General features: G+C 41.2%; 1 protein-coding gene across 1 annotated transcript in view; it reads left to right on the forward strand.

The window, feature by feature from the left end:
• LOC116036810 (nesprin-2-like) overlaps positions 1 to 15,344 on the forward strand; it is a 149,830-nt gene that overhangs the window by 88,660 nt on the left and 45,826 nt on the right. The window contains exons 31-41 of the mRNA XM_035994929.1: positions 1,975 to 2,570; positions 2,931 to 3,086; positions 3,294 to 3,444; positions 3,850 to 4,008; positions 4,706 to 4,873; positions 5,265 to 5,366; positions 9,720 to 9,920; positions 13,326 to 13,533; positions 13,848 to 13,960; positions 14,050 to 14,252; positions 14,844 to 14,951. Coding sequence (XP_035850822.1) covers positions 1,975 to 2,570; positions 2,931 to 3,086; positions 3,294 to 3,444; positions 3,850 to 4,008; positions 4,706 to 4,873; positions 5,265 to 5,366; positions 9,720 to 9,920; positions 13,326 to 13,533; positions 13,848 to 13,960; positions 14,050 to 14,252; positions 14,844 to 14,951 — 2,165 coding nt within the window. The remainder of the gene's footprint in view (positions 1 to 1,974; positions 2,571 to 2,930; positions 3,087 to 3,293; positions 3,445 to 3,849; positions 4,009 to 4,705; positions 4,874 to 5,264; positions 5,367 to 9,719; positions 9,921 to 13,325; positions 13,534 to 13,847; positions 13,961 to 14,049; positions 14,253 to 14,843; positions 14,952 to 15,344) is intronic.

Consider the following 15,344-nt stretch of genomic DNA (forward strand, 5'->3'; position numbering starts at 1 on the left):
TTTTCCCGGTTTTTTCCCCACCTTCATAAAAAATTGTTTTTAATCTGTATAAGAAGTATTCTACTTTTTTGTTAAAGATTTCATGTAGCTGAAACTTAAGCTTACAGAGTTCCCGATATTGTGGTTCTGAAAAGTGTTCCGCTAAATCATTTTCCTTTAATTTAATTTCACCTTCTAATTCCTTGATTCTGTTAAGGCTCTCTTTTTTCTTTTGAGCCGAATGGGCTATTAATTTCCCTCTTACATATGCTTTAGAGGCCTCCCAAACTGTTGCAATTTCCTTAGTGCTGCCAATGTTTAATTCAAAAAAAGATTTCAAATCCTCCCCCAACAATGTCCTAAAGCCTTTGTCCTGTAATAATGATGTATTCATCATCTCCATCTAGCCCTCTTACCCATATCCAAGTCTGTGTTTATACATAATTCCACTGCTGCGTGATCTGTGATAGCAATAGTTCTTATACTGCAACTAACTACACTGTTTACTAAAGGGCTTGCAATCAAGAAAAAGTCAATTCTGGAGTATGACTTATGACAATGGGAAAAAAACGTGTATTCTCTCTCCCTAGGATTAGTAAGCCTCCAGACATCCACAAGCGCCATGTCATCTTTTAACATATGAATTGCTTCCCTATCTTTAGTCATCAGTGGACATTTAAACTGACTTTTGTCTAAGATAGGGTCCATCACTTGGTTAAAGTCTCCTGCCAGTATTAATTGCCCATCCATTTCCCCTAGAACCCTATTCACTTCATGAAAGAAGTGTGGGTCTCCCTTATTAGGTGTGTAAATATTACATTATATCACCTGCACACCCTCTATTAGCGCCTGCACACATATCATTCTTCCCTCTGTATGTTTAACCTCTTTAAGCAACACAAAATGTATTCTCTTGTTAACCAAAATCATAACCCCGTTTCGTGAACTTGAGAGTGAGCTGTGAAAAACATGCCTCACCCAGCCTGTTTTGAATTTAGCCGCATCACCCTCACTAAGGTGAGTTTCCTGTATGAAAACTATATCTTCCTTATTAGTTTTTAAATATGACAACACCTTGAGTCTTTTGACTGGATTTCCACTTCCATTAATATTCCATGACACGTACTTAATACATTTCTTAATCATCTTTGTATAGCACTTCTACTTCACTGTTCCTGTTTGAAGCCCTCTTCACCTGTATGCCTATGCCTTCTGTATTATTGTTCTTTAAAACCCTGTACTCTGACAAAATATGAACACTAACATTTAACCTGGAAAAAGAATGCTTCCCGTACATAATACGCCAAAGAAAAACAACAACCAAAAACTTAAATTCAAGCCAGAAAAAGTCTGGCAGTCCTGTAGCTGACATATGCAGCTTTAAAATGAAAAACTAAAATTAAACTCTATCTGGTCCGTGGGTTACTGCTCCTCCAGCCTGTAATCCTCTGTCTGTGGCAGCTTTACTAGACGGATCTAGACGGACCATTTCGCTTAATTTCGGTTATTTCGATTTTCCAAAATAGCGCCAGCTGTTTTCTCTTCGCAACGTGGGTAGTATTTTAATATAACTTGAGCCTATACTTTGGTATTATCCTAAATTTACCCGTCGGAGAGCGGAGGATCCCTAATCAGCCGCCATCTTGTTCGCCGTACCCACGTGACTCCGGCTAATGTATTTTAAAGATGGAGGTGCAACATGGCGGCCGTCATTCGAGCGACTCGCTCCTGAATAATTCTGGCAGATTCTACGTGTACGAGAATACTTTGATTAGTTGGTGGAAGTAATTACACATGAATGAGCGCATATTTGTGAAAGAACAAAGGGGTTTTTGCTAAGAATCACCTCAAAAAAATTACACAATGTAGGTTTAACATTGTGCTTGTAGCTGAAACAGCTTTGGCATAAAAATGCAAACATTGAACTTGTAAACTAAGGGTAATAACCCTACACAGCCATCTCATCTTACGCTACACTGTCTCCTTTTGCGAAAGGAACTGGATGACAACATCCAGAGCGAGCTGGACCAGCTGTCCCGTCTAGACCCTGACTCCAGTGATCTGGACCCCAGAGACTGCTTCCCTCTGTCCCGTGAGGTGGAGACTCACAGAACCAGCCTGGATCAGCTTCGACAGCAGGTCCGGAAGAGTGAAGCAGCTGCCCGTGCCCTCGACCGTTTCCTCATGTCGCTGCGTACTGTGGACGAGGACATCTCTGGAGTCCAGGGCGCCCCCTGCAGTGACACTGTGATACTGCAAGACTATCGCTCCAAGCTGGCTCTGATCCGGCAGAGCGGCGACAGTCTGAAAGAAAAGGCGCCTCAGCTGGATGTGCTCCTGCAGGGGGCCCGGTTGACGGTCACCAGGGATGGAATCCCGGCCTCCTGCCTGGACATGGTGACTGCCCTGCTGAGGAGGCTGGAGGAGGCGGACAGTAGGCTGGCCAGCCAGCAGAAGGGCCTCCAGAAGGAGACGCAGAGCAAATCGCTGGGCCTGAGGAAGAGGACGCTGCTGGGGGAGCTGAGGAAGCTGCAGGACACAATTGAAACACAAGGCGTGAAGGAGCCCACCATGCATGCTGTGCAACACAGGTGTGTGCTGTGTATCTTTATGCAGTTTCTAAAATGTGAGGATTTTTCTGCATTAATTACTTTTACTTTTAATACTTTAAGTACATTTTTCTGATGATACTTACATACTCATCAATGCAGGACTTTTACTTTTAACAGAGTATTATAACAATGTGGTATTAATACTTAAGTAGAGGATCTAAATACTTCTTCCACCACTGACAGTGTGAAAGATTGCACTGTGAAACAGTTTGTTTACTGCATGCACACACAAGTTGTTTCTTAGAATATAAATCAAAGATGTTTAAAGACATTTACTTGCATAATTAAAAACCAGATAACCGAGAAATAATGTCTTGATAATTATCCTGTACTTTCCAGCCTCCGTGCCCTGTCCGATTTGGAGAGTCAGCTGCAGGCCCAGCACGCAGAGCTCCAGAACCTCCTGGAACTTCAAGAGAAACAGGGAGGAGGAGAACACCTCCTTCAGGAGCTGGAGCGTCAGTGGATGGACACTCAGACAGCTTTCTTTGACAGGTAGGTTGGGCAGGAGAAGCACACTGAGCTTAAGTAACTGTATAAATGGTAAGTAAGTTAAGGAATAAGTGACTGTGGCGACCTTGGTAATATACGTTAGCTATTCTTACAATTCTGTTTAGATGCAAAGAAGAAAGCAGTGTGCGTATGGCCAACAGAAGGCGAGACATCACTTAAAGTCCCTTCTATTGTTGTTTTTTCTTGCAGAAAGAAGCAGTGCAGCATCCTGCTGGAGCTTCTGAAGAAGTTTCAGAGCTGCCGCAGTCACCTGAGCAACACCATGCAGAAAGCAGAGCAGAGCATCAGTGATCAGGCCTCCTACCTGGGCAAGGGCAACCTGCAGAGAAGTATTACCACGGTTAGTCCACACAACCAACCCCGTTTATTCGCAGAATTCCTTCACATGCTGTTGAAAGGCTGGGTTCACACGTAAGCAGAGTGTTAGCATGGACCAGTAAATGGCAGACACATTCTAAATAAGCTCAGTCACAGTGTGTTCAGGTAGACAGATTTTTTTTTCTTTTACTTTCGTTTCTTATCCTATTTATTTGTTTGCTTATGTATTTGCTTATTTTTAGTTTAATGTTGTCCTTCTCTGTTTGCTCTTATGTATTTTATTGTTTCGGTTGAGGAAACCTGTAGGTGAAATGACTTGAAAACACTGAAAATGCCTTCTGTATGTGTATCATACTGCCTCATTTTCTTCAATAAAATGTTGGAACAGTGTGTTCAGTTAGATGTGGACATGTGTCTGCCTGTCCAGGTGTGTGATATTAAGGCAGAGCTGGCAGGTATTGGGGAGCGTATGGAAGAGATGAGAAGTGTTTGCAGACAGCTGCAGTCCCAACTCAAGAAGTTCCCAGACTGCCGCGAGACTCCCTTTGAAGCCGAGGCTGACACACTCATGGACAACTGGCTGGATGTAAGCGTCTATGTATCATCTATGCAACATATGGATAGTAATAGAGATTCACCAATTGCAATTTTCTATTTTTTTAAAGTCTGACCTGCCGGTTCCAATTTTAGCTGATTCCGATTTTTCTTTCTTTCTAAGAACTATAATTACCAGCATACGGAAACATTTTTCTAACTTTTCTTTAATGGAAAATACAATTGTATGTTCATAATAAAACATTGACTATTAAATAACTTTTTCTCCAAAACTGTACGAGGTTACAGGACCCTTTTTCAATCTGAGTATAAAAACCTGCTCCAGGTTACTGCACAGAGCATTTTTATACAAATAAAATCCAACTGAAAAGGAATTGCAGTATATCCCACTCAAAATCGATAGATAGTGTACTTATTACATATTTATAAACAAATAGATTTTTAGATATTCTACTTAACCTGTAGGTTAAGAAGACGGATCAAACCAGGAGTTTTTACTTTTGATTCTACAGCATTGAAAATATCGTTACTACGTTAAATAAGTTACAGTGCATTAATCGCATTGCTTGGCTCCAGCAACTGAGATTACAGTATATCCAACTCTGTGGGAAATATTAAAATTAAATTTTAAAGCTGCAAAAAAGGACTACATTCCAGTTTGGAAATCCTGATGGAAGTCTTCTGTTTTCAGCTTAACTTGACTGAGTTGCTTGTTGGTGCTGTTGCAGGTGACGGAGAAGACAGATGCCTACATGGATAACCTGCGGGTAGGGGTGGAGCTGTGGGACAAACAGCTGATGCTGGGGGGGGAGGTGGACAGATGGGCAGGGGCCAAACTGGCCCTGTTTGCAGAGAGCCATCCCTTCCACAACAAGCAACAAGTTCTTGCCATGAGGGTAAGATTCCCATAGAAGTACAACTGTTATTGTGACACTTTAAGAGAGTGTTAGGTCATCCCTGATATTTTCATTTCTCCCATATATGTCATTTATACAGTGTTTTCCCTAGGTTTGTTGAAGACTTAGGTGCACGTTTTTGGTGGTGGTGGTGGTGGGGGGGGGTTTAGTCCTCCCTCCAGAAAATTTGACGTTTTTCAATAAAATAAATCGGCAATTTCACACACTCAACAAGCTGAAGAAGTACACTAGGAACCGACAATCTTTAAAATCTGAGAAAAGTCCTTCAGTTAGATTCATTCGGTTTAGATGGTGCCCAAAACGGCTCGTGGCTGCAACTAACCCTTTTAATAGTAGGTAAAACCCTGTTATGTGTTTCATTGCATTGTAGGATGAGATCCATGTCAATGAGGAGAACATTGAGCATTTCCACAAGAAGTCTGTAGAGATCCAGGAGATGCTGCAGAGTCGGGAAGCACCACTGGAGCTGCAGGTGAGTTGAAACATTCAAGTTCAAGTTCAATATTATTTATATAGCACATTTAGGGACCGTTCGGTATTTATGGAATGGACCACCGGAGGAAAATAGGGGAGGGTCATGTCTTTTTATTCTTTGTGAATGGGAGGGTCATCCAATTTTTTTTAGTCTAAGGGAGAGGGTCACCCAACGTTTGTATTCATGAGAACAGCAACATTTCAAAGTGGCTTGTTTGGTGCATATTTATCCATGTAGCTCCATGTAGTTCTCTCAGTCTCGGCCCCTATCGCTAGCAGATGGATCCCTCCTTGTTTAGTCAGCCAGACAATTTGAGCTGTAGCTTTTAGAGACCGTGGGATTTCCCAAACTGAATAAATCCCACTCGCACATATATAAACACAAAACTGCTTTGCTCCATCGTGTTGTAACTAAGACATCTTTTTTTAAATTTTTTTTTATAAATTTGTTTATTGGAACACAACACATCAGATGACAAATCTTGTACGTTTATAAGTGTGACCGTAATTTCTTTTATAAACAAACATACATGTAGAAAAAGGTAGAGAGGAAAGAAAGTGAGAACAGAAGAGAAGAAAGAGGCGAACAACAACAACAACAATAATAATAACAGTCAAAAAAGATAATATTTAATAGACGTCTTATATTGGATGATAACTGACGACCTCTAATGAAGCCAGTTTGGTCCTCAGAGATTATTGAGGGGAGACATGTTTCCAATCTTCTCGCCAGTATTTTTGCTAGTATTTTTACATCAACATTTAGAAGTGATATAGGTCGATAGGAACTGCATTCAACAGGATTCTTAACCTTTTTAAGGATAACTGAAATTGACGCGTCCGTCAAAGTTTTTGGCATTGTTCCTATAGACAGGGAATGGTTAAATATATCTAGTAATAAAGGGGCTAAAAGAGTGGAGAATCTTTTGTAAAACTTAGACGGCAGCCCATCAGGCCCTGGTGTTTTGCCATTGTTCATTTCCCTAATACTGTCATATATTTCCCCTAGGGTTATTGGTTGATTTAGTGATATCTGTGTTAAAATATCAATAGTTGGTATGTCTATGCTGTCCAAATATGCGTTCATGTTTGAGTCTGTAGGAGGGGGTTCAGAAGTATAAAGTTTGGAATAGTAAGCTTTAAAAGCTGCATTGATCTTCAGGGGACATGTTGTAAGACCCACTGACTGATCATTAATTTGAGCGATGTGTCGTGATGTTGCTTGGTGTTTGAGCTGGATGGCCAGCAGACGGCTTGCCTTGTCGCCATAGTCATACAGCATCCCTCTAGATCTCAGTATGCTTTTTTCTGCATTCTCTGTAGAGGTGAGATCAAACTCAGTTTGGAGATTAACTTTTTGTTGGTGCAGCTCTGGAGTAGAATTTATTGCATATTGCCTATCGATTTCAGATATTTTATCGATTATGTCTGTTTGTGTCTTTCTGCGTTGCTTATTAGAATAAGAGGAGTACGAAATGATTTGTCCTCTGATGGTAGCTTTTAGGGTTTCCCAAAGTAATGATGAATTAACTTCTTCTGAGTAGTTAAAACACAAAAAATCTTTAATAGCTTGTGTTATAGTAGAACAGAAGGCATCATTGGACAGTAGTGATGTATTGAATCTCCATTGTGGGGTTCCCATTGATGGAGAATCAAATCTGAAATCTATTAATACAGGGGAATGATCTGATATGACTATCGCTGAATATTCATTGGAGTGTAATAATAAAAAAATAATCTATCCTTGAGTAGGCATGATGTACATGTGAGTAGAATGAGTAGGCTCTGGTGTCATTATCTAAGACTCTCCAGGGGTCACAGCTTCCATAATCCTCCATAAATGACTGTAGTGTTGTCGCCATTTTTGATAGATTGGTCACTCTGGTGTTTGAGCGATCCAGCTGAGTGTTCATTACACAATTTAGGTCCCCTCCGAAAATTAAATGATGTGTATCCATATTTGGGATAGTGGATAAGAGTGTAGCCATGAATTCAGCGTTATCAAAGTTAGGGGCGTACACACAGTCTAATGTAACAGGTAAGTGGAATAATCTGCCAGAAACCATGACGAAGCGCCCGTTACGATCAGGTACTATGCTCTCTGATATAAACTGAATTTTTTTTAGAGATTAAAATGGCAGCCCCTCTGGCTTTTGAATTGAATAATGAATTAAATACTTGTCCTACCCAAGCCTTGTATGATCATTTATCTTGAGATGGGTCTCCTAGAGAAAGACAATGTCCGCCCTGTGTAGTTTAAGATGTTGAAAAACTTTTGCCCTCTTAACAGGACCATTTAATTCTCTCACATTCTATGAAATTAAGTTGACCTGTAGCTTATCTATCCTACCATGAGTATTTATTTCACTCAGGTATACTAATGTATACGATAACTGAAAAGATATGATAAACCACTAAAGACAGTATATGAAACCAGTTGTACACATAACAGTAGATACACCAGACATGTATTGTATTCAAAGTGTGTAATCAACATACCCCTCTACACGTCCCTCCCCATAAAGAAAAACTGAAAAAGAATAAACCCAGCAGCATTAGAACAGTCTGCTGGTGTTTTTCAAAGCCTATGCTCGTCCTTCCTTGGAAGCGAGCTGCAGGTCTACTACACAAACAGTGCGGTACAAACCAACCCTTTATCTAACAATTTTTTCTTTTCTTCCAAAAGTTAAGCTTCTTTCTACATTTACCCAATTCACTCCACTCAACACAAAACTTGCCTTTAGGTTTCATAGTTCAGGCGTTCTATTAAATATCCAAAATCAGCATGTAATAGCTATTACAGGCTATTTACTGTTAGCATATCTCAAACACGGTCCTCCGTTTTGGATACTAGTGCAGCGTTGGCTTTCTCCAGCTGATCAAGTCTTGTTGTTAGCTCGGCTAGCTCATCACTATGGGTGGTGAGTGTATTTTCAATGGTCTTTATCTTTTGGTTGTGAGAGTCCAATGCAGCGCTGATGGTTTCGAGAGACGTCCATATATGCTTAAGGGATGTCTCTAACGATATCGTTAGGAACGTTTTGAGTTCTGCGGCCAAGCTTTCTTTGTGTTTTTCAAGTTCCTGCACCAGGCTAGTAACGGTTAGCGAGTCCGCCATCTTAGCTGCTGATGCCGCTTGAGTTGCAGCAGAATCCTTTCCCTGTCGCTGTTGTCTTGACATTGTAAGCCAGTTGAATTGTTTCAAAATGTAGGAAAGTTTACTTCTAAATAGGGTTAAATAGGGCAAAAGCCGAAATGGTGCACGTAAATTGTGAAATATGCGGGAGCTGTCCCAAAGCGTGACGCAACTAAGACATCTGCTGAAAAAATAATTGTATTCATTAGTATGATTGCCGTACTGTTTAGTTCAAAAACATCCAAAACACCATACAAAAACATAGCGGACCAGACGCAAGCTTTTATTTTGAAAAGTCGAAGCTTGCGCCGCAGACAGCACCAGCCGGGAAGGCATGAGATGGAGGGTCTCCAGGCTGCAGCCATCCAATTTGTTACAAATTGTGCAACGACAAGAAGGAAGGAGTGGTAGCATGCAAGCTCCCAAATTGACGCTCGTCTGAGAAATGGAGTTTTGGATAATATTCAGCTTCGGCAAGCTTACCTATGCTAAAATATACAATGACTGAGAAAGCCTAGTGACGAGTCCATAGCAACCAGTGTTGAATGTCTTATTATCCAGTGTGCTTTGTTGAATGGTCTCAATGTTTTATTGTTTTATTTCATGTGAATACTAGTTTACTAGATGAGTAACTTATTATTTGAAGTAATGCAGTAATGCAGGAAGTGTGCATTTAGTTTCCATGCTTATTGTGTTTCCACAACAATGTTAGTGAGTAAATCTACTGAAATGGCCACCACACCATAACAGAGGAGTGTGATGCATAAGATGACAATGCAGAGGTTTAGTCACATATGTCATGGAAAAACAATGGGCATGTGTACATCTTTGCCAAGTGCAAACCGGTACAGAAGGCATCAATAAATTGTTGGGGAGGCTCATCCCTTTTTTCCCAATCATTTTGGAGGGTCATCCAAAATGTATTGCTGGTGAAGAGAGGGTCGGGTCTATTTTGACTAAAGATCCCAAAACTCCTCCGGTGGCCCCTGAAATAAATAACCAACAGTCCCTGATGACTGATCCAATCCAACATATAAAGAGTTACAGTAGTCTAGTCGAGACGTAATAAATGCATGAATAACTGTATTTGAACATTGAGTGATCTTATCCCTTCTGCTGTTATTTTTACAAGTTAATATCCACATTCACTGCTCAGAGTGCTGTATTCTGGCTCCTAGATTCACTGTTTGTGTCGTTGCACAATGTTTCAATAAGGTGATGGAAACCCAGCTGAGGAAGCGGATGGAGCAGGTGAAGGAACTATTTGCCGACTGCACCGACGTCTTCGAGGAACTGATGGCTGTGAAGAAACACCTAGCTGAGAAGATAGAGCAGTGCCAGTCAGCTGTGGAGAGGATCCAGGGTTCTGTCAGTAATGTTGACGCTTCACAACCAAAGGTCGAAGACCAGTTACAGGTACACGGCTGTTACATGTTGCAACTCATTTATGGACCATACTGTTGGATGAAGCCACATACACCCTAGTCTTGCATTGCCAGACCCTCCTCCACAGCGCTGCAGAGGAGGGTCTGGCTAGTCCACCCCAAAAAAACAACCTTAATTTAATGTACTATAAGGATGATGATGATGAGATCCTAATTTTACAAAAATGTCCTTGGTGCTTTTGTACTTGTATGTATGTTACTAAAACAGCATCTACAATGACATTAAAGTATCTGCTGGAAAAGTACAATACTGCGTGGTAATAATGACAGAATTAGTATAATAAATATGTCAAACTCGTATACTTTTTGGTGGTATAAAAATACATATAAAGGATGATATTTAGAAGAGTAAATTGGGGGAAAAAATCAGTTTATTTAATTCCACCTTTCAGATCATATAGGTTTCACATCAGTGAGTTTGACCCTGACTCTTTTCCTTTGATTCTTGACTCCAAGAAATATCTGTGTATTAAAGGGGTGATAGAATGATTATATAGGGTATTTCACACTGTTCCTTAAGGTCTCCGAATAGGGTATGTAACATTGGTTAGACTGAAAATGGTGCTGTTCTATGCGCCCGAATGCAACCCTGTGAAATAGCCCTAGAGTGAAACGAATATGAATATTTAGATGAGCTGCTCAGTTTCGTTGCTTGGTTTACAACGAAACTGCAGAGCAAATACACACGCGGGGGGGGGAATGAACAACTTTTCAACTTTTCCTTTTTGGCTTTCCATCATTAGACTCACACACTGTCTGTTAACGTTACCGCTAGACTTCCAAATGGCCGCAGCGCTGCCGGAGCAGGAATGGCTGGAGCAGCCGAGGCCCGAGAAAATATTACTACTATATATACTACTAATACTAAATATAATACTGTACAAAGCACCAGAGACACAATTTAGTTACAGTTTAGTCGTCCTCCAGTGTGTCGCGCACACACACACACACACACACACACACACACACACACACACACACCAATGCAAAGTTTCGACACTTTCATTACAACTAGTGTTGTTGTAACGTTACCCTTGGGACATAAAAAACCTCCACTTCCAGACAAGGAATCACAACTCGCGCTGTAGCTAGTTCAGTGTCTCAGTGCGGGGACATTTAGCGGAGAGTGAAGCCCACAGGCACACAGACAGAGAGCAGCACAACAGCAGCAGCAGCAGCAGCAGCTCCAGCAGCACACCGCCCATTGCAAGCCCTGCACCGCCGCGTTAGATCCACAACTCCCGCTCCATTGCCTGCTGCCCGCGGCCACTGCTCAGCCGCACGTTTGGAAGTCTATCGGTAACGTTAACAGTATGTGACAGTGTGTGAGTTAGGGCTGAACGATTAATTGCATTTGCGATAATATCGCGATATGTTAAAACGCGATTTCCTAATCGCAAAGGCTGCGATTTGGTCACATGACTCGCAAGAGCAAATCAGTCTGCACTCCGCAGAGAAAGCATCAACTTAGCACGCTAACGCTACGCCGTACCTTGAGCTGATTTCTGTCATTCAAACAACTCTGAGTTGTAGTTTAAAACTTTTACAGCCATTTTAATAAAATGAAGGGTTTTATCGGCTCGAGTCCATACATGCAGTTAATGGATACAGGCACACAGAACTCAAGGCTCGGTTGGCAACGATTAGCTCTGATTAGCGGTTAGCTCCGGTTAGCAGTTAGCTCCGTTATAAAGATATGAGTGGAGGAGCTGCCTCTGAGAGGGGTAACAACCAGACTCTGATAAATGACGTTCGGGGAGCTTTCACAGCAGCGTGGTGTTTCAACGGTTTTATTAGTACAGTTAATCCCACGGCAAGAACACCAGCAACTAGCTAACGTAACGATAGCCTCTCTGAGCAAGTGCACACGGCAGCGCAACTTCACGAGGGGGAGGGGCTGGAGGCAGATCCTCTCTGTGCACTGTAAAAAAATACTGTGTGTGTGTGTGTGTGTGTGTGTGTGTGTGTATATGTATATATATATATATATATATATATACTATATTTTTACTTATTTAACTGTCTAGTGTGTAATTGTGTGTTGTTCTTACTATAAAATGATTTATTGTTTGTCTTTGTTGAATAATACAGAAGACAAAGAGCTTAAAAAAATAATCAAATCGCAATCGCAATATTTGGGAAAAAAATCGCAATTAGATTATTTTCAAAAATCGTTCAGCCCAAGTGTGAGTCTAATGATGCCCGCTGCTGCGGCCCGCTGTATGGGTTGAGCAGAGGCTGCACAGTTTGACCAGTGGGCAGCGGCTGCACACCAGGCCGCCGGATGGTGTTGCTAAGAACTTGCAATGTATAACTATTATCAGACTGGCCCTCGCGGCCTCGAAACACTACCAGCCCATTGGGAAAAGTCCTGACTCTCCCGATTGCCACTCCGCTACTGGTTAAGTGTATTATTTACATTGCAATATAAATGAAAACATAACTTAATTTATTAATATCAAGGAACATGCATGCCACACTTGAAGTTATCCGGTGACTAGACCACCAACTACCACCGACCTGACGGAACTCCACGACCGGCAGCATGGTGCTCTGTACCCAGTGCATAGTCATCTTTTCTGGTTTAACTGAACCACTAACTAGATAGATAGGTCTGAGATCTGCGTGACCTACATTCAGAACACCAGCTGGTCTCAGACCAGTGGTCTGTATGTACATTTTGGGGAGTGACAAAGGTACAGACCAGAGCCAATTAAGGTACAGCCACCAAGTTCACGTCAACTATTAGCTTCATTGGGATTCGTCCATTTTCAGCTGCAGTTTCAAATTGTGAGATTTGCATAGGAAAGAGGTGTCAATGGGACTTTGAGGTTCTCTGTATGCCCATTTCACTCACCGAACCAAATGACAAGGTAAACTCGGTTTAGCATTCTATCACCCCTTTAACAGTTGTACTGTATGGCTGTTTATTTTAACAGAAATTGTCCATAGAACGAGAATCATAGTTGTAATTTAGTTTTTTACTTTTGGAATTGCACAATTTTTGCTCCGACAACTTTTGTCCGCCACAGAGATTGGTTTTGGGAGATTATACGTCTACATTGTCAGTTTTTTTTACTTAAAAAAAAGTTAATCATATCTCTTGTTGCTTTTCTGACCTTTGTGACACTTTTTTTCGACCTCTTTGCCGCTTTTTCCGATGTTTATGTGGCTTTTTTCGGCGTTTGTTGCTTTTTTCAACTAGTTTTTTTTTCAAATGTTCTGTATTTTAACTGAGGTACACACATAATTTTCGTTTTTTAAATATGGAGCAAAGTCTGGGTAATGAGCTGCCAGAACTTAAGAATTTATTTCTTAGAGTGGACTGTTGCTGTTACTGCCAGCATTTTCACTGTTTCATCCCTTGTCCTTACAGCATCTGTGGGATAAACTGGAGGCTCAGGAGCAGCAGGCCGAGGCTGCGATGAAGGAGGTTGGCTTGGTTTCCAGTGTAGCCAGTCCTCAGGTGCTGGAGGTGCTGTCTGTAGACTGCAGCAGGCTGAAGGAGGCCATCTCCCGCACCCAGGCCATGATCCAGCTGAAGAGAGAGGAGAGGGACAAAGGCCTGCTCAATGTTATCAAAGGTTAGTGTGGCTTTTGTGTTAGTAGACGGTATCTTGATGATCATATACAATGAAGTGTGAATCTATCAGGAATGTGTTTACATTTATGTGTTGTCAATTGTGATCTTAAGTACTGAATGTGTTTATTTTTACTGTGGCGGTATTGCCATTTGGAAATGGATAGCAAAACCAAGTGAGAAGTAGAGTGACTCTAGGTGGCAGAAAGATTCCAAATACATTTACAGAAACACAGCACTGATATACCATTGCCTTATTAATTTGTATGGGATTGTAATTTTGGCTTTGTAAATTTCTAACTTTTCATTTTCCTCTAGATGAAAGGCAGTCGTTTGAGGATTGGTTCCAGGACTTGCAGCTCTCCGTCAATGAGTGCTTTGAGCACCCTGAGAGCAGAGCAGACGTGGAAACATCCCTGCAAAGACTCACTGTAAGTGCATGGATCATTTGATGTGTAGAGGGATTCTGTAGATTGTTGGATGACGGTTGGGTCCTCACAATTTCTCTCATGCCCATCAGGTTTTTTTAAAATCCAAGGATGCAGAGAGACGTCTCGAGCAGCTGAAGGTTCAGCTGGAGAGAGGCAGCCAGCAGGTTCCTCTCCAGCAGCTCTCAGAGTTCACTGACTGGCTGAAGGAGCAGCAGAAGGAGGTGGCCACGTTCAGAACCCACTGCCTCAACAGGCAGAAACAAATGGAGCTCCTCCTCAGGGACTTGAACAGGTAATCGCAAATGAAGATAAATACATTTCTGCTTCTGCTAATGTGTTAGCTGTGCTCTGAAAACAGTGAAAAAAGTGTCAAAATCTTCCCTTTTTGATCAGGAATCTCACAAACTGCACAGAAATGATAAAGGGTTTCCCCCAGTGTATTGTGCGGTGGCCCACCGGGCCTAAGTTGCCCCCCACCAGGCCTAAGCCATTGGGGGGGGGGGACATTTAAATGTATTAAAAGGTTTTTTAAACTATAGTTGCAGTGGGGCAGCTTGGTTGGAAACTTAGCCGTAGTCATATTTTCAAATCTCCAGTTAGCTTTTAGCGCTGACTTAATGTAGGGCCTATGGAATCTGTCTTATAGCTTTTTTTAATTCTTAATTTCGTGATTCCGTCCATGATTTGGTATCACAGAAACTATTGGGCTCTACATTAATGCTGCCATTAGTCTGGGACTGACCCCACCCGGGCCCTCGTCAAAAAAAGACACCGGGCTAAACAACTTTTCTGGGGGAAACCCTGTGATGTGTGATGTGTAATTGTAACCACTAAAAAAAACTAAGAAAACATGTTTGTTTGACTTGTGTCTTTTATTCTCTAGTCTGCAGAAGCAACACAATAGCTTCCGTGACTGGCTTCAAAACAAAGAAAAACAGCCCGTGGAGGTAGACAAAGTCAAACTTCTACTCAAAAACCTTCAGGATGAGAGGTGATTTTCAACATTCATTCTATGCTGATATTTTCAGACTGAAAAACTCTGAACTGTCAGATTTAAACATGTATGACAAAGATATTTTATAGTTAGGACAACACTACATGTTTAATAGGTAACTCCACTGGAAATTAAAATATTACATATAATAATTATGAATAAAACCCCAAATGCAACAATATATTAAACTTGAATGAATTTCAATTTCTGTATCCAAATACGCCAGACATTGTTACATCTGTGATAAGCCAACATTTGACCATTGTAATGGGTGTTTTTTAGAATTTTTAAACACATTTTATTATTGGTGTTGGCAGTACATATTCAAAATAACTGCCAAAAAACTAGAGCCTGAAGCTTCTGTCCTTTACTTTCTGTATCTTTTTATAT

This window comes from Sander lucioperca, chromosome 18 (genome assembly GCF_008315115.2).
Source record: "Sander lucioperca isolate FBNREF2018 chromosome 18, SLUC_FBN_1.2, whole genome shotgun sequence".
NCBI classification, from domain to species: Eukaryota; Metazoa; Chordata; class Actinopteri; order Perciformes; family Percidae; genus Sander; species Sander lucioperca.